Source organism: Cynara cardunculus, assembly GCF_001531365.2.
Source record: "Cynara cardunculus var. scolymus isolate 2C chromosome LG 11, CcrdV1, whole genome shotgun sequence".
Taxonomy (NCBI): Eukaryota; Viridiplantae; Streptophyta; class Magnoliopsida; order Asterales; family Asteraceae; genus Cynara; species Cynara cardunculus.
Genome location: NC_037538.1, coordinates 8717250 through 8728507, shown reverse-complemented (window position 1 = coordinate 8728507; position 11258 = coordinate 8717250). Strand labels below are relative to the sequence as shown.

Sequence of the window (11258 nt, the reverse complement as noted above, 5' to 3'; positions counted from 1 at the left end):
ACCAAGGTCTTGACCTTAGGCATGGCAACGGGGTGGGGATGGGGCGGGTTTTGTAATCCCCAACCCTGGCCCCTGTTTGTAGTAACAGCCCCCGGCCCTGGTCCCTGGCGGGTATGGGGATTAACATCCCGTTCCCAGAGATGTTTACAACTTATTCTTTCATCATTCATCATTCATCATTCATCATTCATCACGTCGTCATGTTTTACTGAATCATAATGTTTTTTTGTCTCTGTGTGTGTGTGTGTGTGTTTATATATGCCTAGTTGTGAGATTGTATGTATAAGCACAAACATGTGTATCTGATTTGTAGCTATAGGTCACTGGATCAGAATCAGAATATATTAGGTAACTTCTTGCTTATCATGTGGAAATGGTGTTCACATAATATCGTATTTTGAAGCACCTTTTCTTCTACCAACTGGCTACAAGCATATATTCTTAAGATATCCACCGCAGCCTCAGTGACAATTTAGGTTTTAGGGTTTACATTTTCCATTTTCTTGGTTTTGATTGGTTAAAGTTCTATCTTGAAACCAATAAAGTTGCCAAATTTATTATTCCCTTCCTCAGATGTTCCTTTTCCTCATCAGATTCTAGTTYAACAGGTGGTTTTAGGCAGTGTCCAACTGGTGTAGACATAGCTGATCATCTGTCRTTACCCATTTTCGTAATTTACCTCTACCCGTAATTCGTTATAAATAGACACAAATATCCCTTTGATTTCATCCATCATTCGCATCACTGAGTGCTTTCTTGATTTGCTTCAATTAGTGCAATAACTTATAGCTGAAGACAAAAATGAGTTACAACTCTAATCTTGGTTCAGGTTAGTTTCTTTTACATCTTTATGTGACTAACCATATTGGTGCATTTGTCTTTAAAACATATGGGGACACAATTGTCTGACCAAAATTATCTATATAAATTCGGCCGTTACCTTCTATTATAAACCGAGACTAATCCTTGGTGCATTGTCCTAAAACCTTAGGGTGACCCTCATTGACAAGCCATGATACCATAAACCATGCTTTTTCTTTGTGTTCTTGCAAATAAGTTGTTTCCATTTTTAACCCTACAAGCTAGCTTTTTGAATCCTGTTGTCAAGATTTAGGGGTTTACTGGTTTTTTTTCAGGTAGTAGAAATGCGAGAAGAAATGTGTTGGAATTTGGAAGGACTTTTGTGGTGATGTCCAAAGGAACTCATCATGCAACTATTGTTTTGTTACATGGCATCAGTGAGAAGGGCTCAAGGTGATAATATCTTATATATGCATCTTAATTTGCTAATCTAAATTAACTTCACTTTAAAAACTCTACGTGTTTTTGACATTTGACGTCGAAATTGACAAGATTTTATTGTATTTACGAAGGAACTGTACGTAAAAATCAAATGAAGATATATAAAACATCTAGAAAGATAGTTTTTTGAATCTTAATTGACTCTCTTTGTGATGTTGAGGTGGTCCTTAGATAAGCAACTATATTGACCAATTCTTTGTTATTGAATGAAAGCAACAACACAATGCACACACAACCATGTGTTTGGCTTCAATGCAGGTGTCCACACCCCATGCTCACCTCAACTCCACTCGTGGCAACAAGACTTCATGGATTCTATTAGAATATATGAAACCTTTTTTATTAAATATTCTTTATTTAAAAAACCCATTATATATATATATATATATATGTTACAAAAATGTATTAATGGATAATGATGCTGACTTTTTCTGGTCTACAGTTGGACTCAAATCTTGGAAACTATGCCTCTTCCAAATGTAAGGATTCAAATTTTCTTCCTTTCAATTCTTATGCACATTAATTAGTATTTGAACATTTGTTTATCTCAATGATTTAGATCCAAATGGATCTGCCCAAGTGCGCCAACTCGTCAAGTAACTCTATTTGGTGGATATCCTTGTACTGCTTGTATGTTTTCTTTCTTTTTAATATACGTATTTATATCTTCATATAGGAACATCTTGTAGTACTTAATTAGGATTATGCAAAAATTGATAACGACGTTTGTGATGTTAATTATACGACATTTTTATCAGGGTTTAATGTCGAAAGCATGTCGGAAGACGCTTGTGATGATTTAGAGGGCTTGGATGCTTCAGCAACACATGTTGCAAATCTCTTGTCTAATGAGCCAGATGATGGTATGGCATGAAATCGTAAATATTTTGAGAACCATGCTAAGATATTCATTAACATAATATTTCCTTTTGTAAGTATAGTTAAACTAGGCATTGCTGGGTTCAGTATAGGTGCAGCTGTGGCCCTCTACTCTGCAACATGTCGTGCTGTTGGGCAATATGGGAATGGCAATCGATACCCCATCAACCTCAGTGCGACTGTGGCTCTTAGTGGTTGGCTCCCAACTTCCAGGTTTTACCATCCTTCTTTGCAGACTAATTACCATCTTAACTTGACCATTTAAGGTTCTATTCATTTTCACCTACATTTTGAGATTGTTTGTCTTATTGAACACCTATTTTTCTAGGAATCTAAGGAACAGAGTCGGAGCATCGCAAGAAGCTGCAAGGCGCACAGCATCCTTACCTACCTTACTCTGCCATGGTCAAGGTTTTACATTCGTGCCAAGATCAATCGCCCTTTTCTATTGCAATCACGCTAGCTATATATATAAGAGAGTTATAATTCAATGTTTGATTGGCGCAGCGTTAGAGGTGATCATGATCATTCTTCCATGCCCATGTCCGCCCATTAATCTTTGAACATCTATGTGTTTGAATGTCAGAAAAGATACAACCAGATGTATAAAAAATGTAAGTCGTTGAGGCATTATTTCTTTGTTGCAGTCGATGACGTTGTTGACTGCAAAATCGGGGAGAAATCTGCACAAACCATGTATTCGGCTGGATTTCAAAACTTAACATTTCGAACATACAACAGGTAACTCTGTTTTTGGATTATGTTGAGAACCTTTCATATGTATTAGTTATTAATTTTGGTTTTTATGAATTAATTCAGGCTTGGTCATTACACAATCATAGAAGAAATTAATGATGTTTGTAGTTGGCTCATTGCATGTCTAGGGGCTTGATGCATGCACGGATTCACATTTCTTTCCATTTTGGATCATGTAGTTAATACTATATATATAGCATAAGAACATGTTTGATGTATATTTTTTATTTAAGGTATCCTTGTTAGTGTTTTTATTTGCCTCATAAATTGGAATGCTGGCACAGAGTTAGCCGATGCTTATTCCCCATATACTGTTATTGCTTTTTCTCCGGGAAAAGAAGTTCACGACCCGTGGGCCTTCTAGTCTTTATGTATTAAATTTGTATTCATACGATATTTCTATTTTAGATTGATCTAAAATAACCGTCAACTTCCAGAAGTTTTCATTTTCCTATTTAAACCCTTAATTATGAAATGAAGAAAGTTTCTCTCTCCCTCTCTATTATTAAGGATAAAAATGTCATTTAGGTTATTTAAAAAATGTAACAATTAAACATTCCTAAAATTGTATATCATTTTCATTATGGATATTTATCTTGGGACTAAAGGAGTAACAATTAACAAGCTTAGAACACACCCACTTAAGATAGACTTGTATGACATCATGAAGCTTTGTCGACATCTTGTTAAAGTCCCCAAAACTGATTATCTACAATGACAACGTATCATCGTAATAAAATAGTGTGAGGGTATCGTTTTTATTTTTTTTTAAATTCACCCTACGATGACATGTTGTCATGGTAGGGTTTTCATGCAAACACGACTAGGTCGAAACTTGAAGAACTCGAACATCCTCAACTCAAGTAAGGGCAATGAAGGTATTTTGTTATGACGGCACTAACAAAGAACTCCGACAACCACTAATTTTTCTTAATGATATAGAGTTTGTTGTTAATGAGTTGGCTCGATCGGGTTGAAGGTATTTGAATAACCCAATCTGATGTTGGTGGTTTGAAAATTTTCAACCCAACCCATCCAAACAAAAATGCAACCCAACCCAACCTGTTCGGATTGATCGGTTTGGTTGGGTTGGCCGGTTGTATTTAGACAAATAAAATCTACATTGAGAACATAAAAATAAAGCAAACCTTCCTTCGAAATACAATCAATCATTCAAGATGACATACGAGTTTATCAAATATTTGGGTATTAATCTACATATAACTTTCCAATAATGTCCTCTTATGAGTTTCATTTGCTCGTTGTTGTATCGAGTCTTTTTTTTGGCAGCTTATATATATTAAAGAGAAATACAAATAATTTTAAAGAAGCCKCTAAAACTTTCATCGGATTATCAAGTTGATTGGGTTACTTAGGACCTAACCCAATTTCAACCCAGTAGATTCATTTTGTCCTAGTTTTGTATCAGTGGGTTACTTTGGGATTTTTTTCGAGGGCCTGGTTTGATCGATTTTTTGAGCACCTCTAGTTGCTATACATACACATTTTTTCTTGTGTAAATGAAAGAGACATCTTGTTATCCTTCCATTTCATTGGATCGGAACCCAATAAATCATTGATTTTTCTTCTATGCAGTTTATACGATCAGAGTTGTAAAGTGATCGAGCACGGTTTTTGCGTCGAGTATTTTTGTATTATTGTGATGAACATTGTTGTCGTCTAGGGTGTTACAGTATAACCAAATTATGAAGAGACGGTTGATATGACGCGTGAATAATAKAAGTGCRAAATCCRCTTGCATTTCACCCAAGATGCGTTGTCTGATACCGTCTCGAAGAAGCCACATGACCACCTTTAAATTTCACTTTGCATTCTAAACTGATGGATTAACAACCATAATGGTTGTCGGCACGAGTATGGAAATCGGCTTGTAGGAAAACACAAAAAAAGTTGCAACTGTATAAAGTCAATGTGCCTGTGAAAGTATTGTGAGATCCAGCCATCCATGATGTTCATAGTTGATAAAACGTCATATCTAAAAATGTTACAATAGGTTTATAAGTTGTTTTTAGGCGTTTTTGTAATAAGTTTTTTAGGATGCTTTTAAAATAAAATGTCTTGTTAACTATTTTAGGATCCCTTTTGGTTTGTAGGATTGGATAGAATTTGAAGGGATTTGAAACTCAATTTCATTCCAATCCCATATTTGGTTTGAAGGATTGTTTAGATTTGAAATCCCGATATTTCGTTCAAATACCACAAAAAAATGGATTTAGAAATCCCAATCACAGGATTTAATAGGATTTGTGTGTAATGATGTTTAAAAAAAAGTTGAAAACATTTGTTTTACGATAATTCAATTAACAAAAAGGTAATTTATAAAATTTTATAATTATTTGTAATTTGTTTCTATAAAAAATGGAATTCAAATTACATTCCAAATTCCACAAACTAAATACACCAAAATTCCAAATCCTTCTACGAAATCCAAATTACTCGAAACCATAACCCCCTTTAAGGGATTTGGATTTTATGGAAGGATTTGGAATCTGTAATTTGTTTGGTTTGTAGTATTTGGAATAGAATTGAATTCCATCATTTAAAGATAATTTATAAAAAACTTATAAAAATAAATAAAATACCTTTTATTAATGAATTGTTACAAAATGAATGTTTTTTTAACATATTTTAAAACATATTACAAACAAATCCGTGGAAATCGGGATTTCAATTCCAAACTTTCTAGTAAACCAAATGCAAATCCCACTAAATGGTGGTATATGGCTTTTGCAAAGCATCTTATCTACAAACGTGTAAGCATAGCCAATAAGGAAGTTCCCTAATCCTAACCTCCTTCCATGTGGTAAAAAGAATCATTACAATGTATGTATATATCCATGTCTGTATGTACAACTTGTGAACATCATTCATATTCTGATTTACTTGCTGCATGCCTTTTGTATCAATGGGTGAGTTAAGCATGGAGGATCTTAACTTTGCACTGCATAGTTTCAATAAAATCAAGCTAAGCATGGAGCATCTCACTTATTACCTGGTGGAGTAGTCGAGCTGCCTGCATCGGAAATGGAATCGGCATTCAATGTCGTCAATGGGATTTCTGTTGCCACCAAACAGACGTACTGGGGTGACAACCACTCGTAAGGAACTCCCACCAGCTCTTGAACTATTTGGCCACTCCATCACATTCACTGAAGGAAGGTTCATCATGGAAACGACATTGGTATCTTGAGGAGGTGTGAATTGATTCACGAATTCGTCATTGGGATGTTGATCCAAAGGAACATTTCCTCTCTATGTTCCTAACATCATGTTGTATCCTGGTGGTGGATTAAAAGGTCCAACTGTTGAGGTGCCCTCTCCAAGGCTAGACATGAGAAAAAAAAAAGTAACCAATCAACACCATAACCAATTAAGACTTGTGGAGTCGGAACAGCAGTTCATGATAAGCATCTTAGCATGCAGGAGGTGCCATAGGAGTCAAGTTGGGATGATTATGGAATTCAGGTAATCCCAACCTAAGAAACTCTGATTCCTGGATGTTAGGGTTAGGGTCATGGATGGATCTCACATTGTACTCTGGAATGCAAGGAATAAGTTAGACTTTAATATACAACCAAGAAAAGGACTTAATTTTCTATAAACATAATTTCAAATGCCATTGGACTAGAATCAAGCCCTTTGTTAGATGTCTAAGTATTGTGCAATTTTAGCATTTGTCTACCAAAAACTTCACTCAGTWTGATAYAGACAACCACTTGACACCAACTTGGCTGATCTGGATGATAATAAATCTTCTAAGGGATTATAACTAGGAATAGGAAAATGATAGCAAAATTAATGAATCCATGCATAACCACCWTCAAACAGTTCATTCATAATCTCAGTCATGTATGTGATGCACCAAAAACTAAAATCTGTTTTTATATTCTAATTTCTAGACCCCTTTCCTACCATTTACGATCAATGACAAGAGTTGTTCCTTACAATCATTTACTAGAAAAGATAGTTTAATAAAGGAGTAACATGCATMTCCAGTTTACCTCCTTTATTGCYATAAACATTTCTACATCCTTCACACCGGCATCCACCACTGCATCCGACTTTAGCCTATTGGGACCGGATGAAAACAAAAATTTAGTACAACAGGACAGGACAGAAAAGATGAAGAGAATCTGACATGAATAATAACAAGAAGGTCGAGAACAAACCCGATAGCACTCACAATACTTGCTCTGACACATTGACTTTCTGCAGTTGCAACCCTTTATGTGTTCTCCTACAAACCGATCTCCATACTCCTGTCAATAACCATCATGGTTGTTAGTCTATCAGTTTAGAATGCAAAGTGAAATTTAAAGGTCATATGGCTTCTTCGAGACAGTACCAGATAATGTATCTTAGGGGTGAATGCAAGTGGATTTCGCAGTTCTATTTGTTCACGYGTCATATTGACCGTAGCTTCATAATCTGGAATATTGTAGCACCCTTGGCAAGAACAATGTTTATCACAATAGAATCTAGCTGCAAAGCAATCACAATAACTGCAAAAGAAACTGTTCTGATTACCATCCATTGCATTTGTTCRCTTTATAATACAAAATCACTGAAGGCAAAAAGCTAGTTTTTGAACGAAAGACCAAGAGATTGGATCTAGAAAGCCCTTCCAGCAGGGTTGACGGTTGTGTGGCCCTCATTCAGCTGGAGGAGTTTATAGGTTTGCATCAAGTATGTTGTTTTTCCCACTAATGGTTACCTCATTAATTTTATTTTTTTTGCATGATCTTATCAACTAAAGTTCAAGGCTCTTAGCACGTGCCTCCTTAGTTAACAAAAACACCAACCAGACAACTAACTTCAGCTTAGATGGCATGAAACAGGTAGGCATAATGACGACAACATGAAACGACGGCCTAGCGGTATCTGGGCCTTTGGCCTCCTAGGAGGTCATGGGTTCAAGCCTCATGAAAGGTGAGGAGGGTGTGTGAGTTCTCTTGTTGCATTTCTATATAGAAATAYTATATGCTTCAAAAAKAATTAATGGACTACTATGATGATTGTTAATTAAAGTACAGGCTTAGACTGTAAGTGAAGTTACCCCCTACCTCTCATTGGAACATGCTTTTACCTATTACTCCCACATCAGCATTTTAAAGCCAAATGTCAGAGCAGTTGTCAGATCATCATCTATAACTCCTCTCTGATGAGCGGTATCTTGTTAACAACCTAAAACTTTAGTTGGTAAATTGGTGCAATATTTTATTTAGACGGTATATTGAGAATGTGATCATACCGTCTAGTTGAAGCGACAAAGGTTTTTTTTTTGCCAATATTAATTAACTTACAATTTCAAGCACTCAGATTTCTTGCATTTGCAGCGCTTCCGATCATCAACTTCGTTATTTGTATTCATTCTGGAACGATTAGAGAAAAACATGAATATGACAAGGAAGAATCCACATAATGAATTCTTACGGAAAACATAGAGCCATACCTTTACTTTTGGGGGTTTGATATGTCAGATTCAATCAACTCTCTTGGCTGGTTCGAAGCTCAGGTTCCCCTGATCAAATAATTTTTTATGCTCATCATGTTCAACAATGTAGCAGTGTTGTAGGATGGACAAGAAGCAATGTCTCATTTCATGTGTAAAATCACCACTTTCTAATTGAAACATTTTCAGTCAAATTTGAAATTGGTGAAATCTTGTGTCATCTAATGCATGATAACTCCTAATTATTATTGTTGTTATGAGAATCTTCCCTTAAGCGCCTGGATAGCTCACTTCAGTTGTAACAATGTTTGTATRCCGTAAACAAGCCAATTGCCCGRCCTATGCAAGTGTAAACCTATACCTGATGGCCAGGAAACAGATAGACCATCACTCCTATTAGTTTTTATGAGGATAACGGGTATGGGGATTGGGTCCCCTTCTTCTAAAAGACCTTATATAGGCATTGTCCTTGTTGCTAACACTTCATTATGAGGATCAATCCCAACATWTTGATAAACATAGAACAAGAAGAAGAAACATTTTGTCCCGGACCAGAGAAGTAGACATAAGAAAATTGAAGCTACAAAACCTTATAAAAGGATAACCAACTGTAGCATTCTGGTACATACAACATCTTCCTACACTCATCATATCATCTATTATATCACAATCAAATTTAACTACTTCCTCAAACGATTCTCCCTTAGCCAAACCCTTGATCTACTAGATCCCTTATCTTGTTACAAATATCCTCGTCGAGAGGTTCACCACATTAAAATAACATTTCAAGTGGTCTTTGCTCATTTTCCCCAAAAMTTATATGCACTTGGAAGATGATATTAACGGCATWTGTGCCTTTGTATGYTCATTTTTCTTTTGTCATGTTTAAAGAATAATGTGTCATGCCAGATAATTGATGTTCTAATCTTTAACTGAAAATTCTTTSATGTTGGCATGTTCTGTGGCTATTCTGCCATTAGAGTGTTTYCTTGGATAATCAAAGATGGAAAAGTGGTCAGATTGGCTACAKAAATTTTAGGGTTCWTAAATCATCTGGTGGACAATGGTAGGTTGGTCAATTAACCCGATTATCTAATATATCCTATTCACTGAAAACTATCCTGATTACTTCCTCCACATAATCCCTAATAACCTAACCCCACATCTCCCAGTTCCTACACTAGAGAAAATGGCACCCTCTCAAGTGGTCTTCCCTCATTTCCCCCTAAACGTATCTGCACTATGGATCCAAACAACCCTTCTTCAGGTTAGCCTTACAAATATAGAACTGAAAATACATAATACAATAGGCCATAATTGACAAGAAAGTGCCGCCAACTTCACCAACAACATCCTTCAAAAAATTTATTAAAAGAATCTTCACCTATAGTATGAAATTTGGACGACAAATTTAACCAACCAATTTACAAGATAATCAAATGAGATGCAAAAATCAGGAACGAGATACAGGATGAAACAGAAAGTAATATCGAAATTGTGACAAGAAACGTTTTATGCTATATGTACTTGGAAAGAAACGGATTCCGGTGTCGGCGATGACTTCTTCTTCAGGGGAATTCACGCAGTAACAAAACCCTAACCCCTCATATACTTCTTCTGGTAGAAAGAAAATCAATTAAACAGAATGATGATGACAAGATCGATATCCTTTTACCAAAAACATATTGGAGATGACTTCCAAAATAAACTGTTTGGGTGAGAAATAAAATAATCGAAAAAAGGCGGGAGTTTCAACAGAACATCAAATGTATATATTTTAAGACTAAATTACACTTTTCGTCCCTGTGCTTTGAAAATCTTTGGCTCTAGTCCTTACAATTGGATGATTACCAAAACTTTCTTGGGTTTCTCTTTATTGTCTGTAGGCTAACCGTCGTTAAAAATCCTCGGTTAGGTCATCCCACATGCGAGCTGACATTCTTGAGGTTGGTTATGGTGGAACTTAACGTGGCTGAGCGTGTGTGTTACGAAATAGATGACAAAGGCAGTGGCTATTGTCTATTGATGAGTAGAATGTAGGTTTGTGCGGAAGGAAAATGGGTAGCTGAAGAATATAGATGGGAAGGGAGGGGCTCAGGGTTTTATTATATTTAGTTTTTCTTTATTCTTTTTCTTAAATGCTCCAACACTTGTGCATATATAATGCAAACTTATATAATAAAAAATGAATAAATATATATGGCAACAGATGAAATTACTCTCAGATATTCGACACTTAACGAGGTCGAGATAACAAATAAAACAAAATTAAAACCATAAGAAAGATTTAAAAATCTAGGAACTAAAGTCACAAGATTTGCAAAACACAATTACGAAAAGTGTACTTTACTTTATTTTCATTAAAGTCAATCTTTAAATTAGAGTAAATTACAAAAACTAGCCTTATAAATTAAGAAAAATTATAATTATGATAAATCACCACTATATTAACTATCATATTGAAAATCAAATATATATGTCATTTAAAACTAAATATTTACTTACATATATACATATTTATGTATTATACACACTATATACATACTAAAAAAAAACAATTGGGGCCGGATTAGGGGAGGGTAACACCATCCCCGACCCTGCTCTGACCCCGCTTCAGATATGAAAATAAACGTTGACGTCCCGACGGGTAAAATTTTCATCTCTATATCCAATGGATAGAATCGAACCACTTTAATCATTCATTGGATTAGATTGGATCGGCTGTTTAATGTTAATTGAATTAGATCGCTCGACAAAATTCAACATCCAATGGATGCTTGGATCGATTCGGTTTCGCATCTATTGGATGCCAACCGATAAACAAGAGTATAGACCAAACTTGCAAGAC

General features: G+C 35.5%; 1 protein-coding gene across 3 annotated transcripts; it reads left to right on the top strand.

Annotated features, from left to right (window-relative positions):
- Window positions 1-3318, top strand: LOC112521002 (acyl-protein thioesterase 1 homolog 1-like). Of its 3 annotated transcripts, XM_025129628.1 has the most exons (9): window positions 1-829; window positions 1137-1254; window positions 1745-1783; window positions 1865-1932; window positions 2061-2165; window positions 2244-2394; window positions 2510-2592; window positions 2829-2922; window positions 3001-3318. In XM_025129628.1, exons 1-9 carry the CDS (start codon window positions 802-804, stop codon window positions 3071-3073), a joined length of 759 nt encoding a protein of 252 aa, XP_024985396.1. In that variant the 5' UTR covers window positions 1-801; the 3' UTR covers window positions 3074-3318. The 3 variants fall into 3 exon arrangements, with proteins under 3 accessions (XP_024985396.1, XP_024985395.1, XP_024985394.1); XM_025129627.1 differs by lacking the exon at window positions 1-829 and adding an exon at window positions 2689-2696 and having other exon boundaries at window positions 1181-1781; window positions 1862-1932; window positions 3001-3090; XM_025129626.1 differs by lacking the exon at window positions 1-829 and having other exon boundaries at window positions 1181-1781; window positions 1862-1932; window positions 3001-3315.
- The last annotated feature ends 7940 nt before the right edge of the window (window positions 3319-11258 follow it).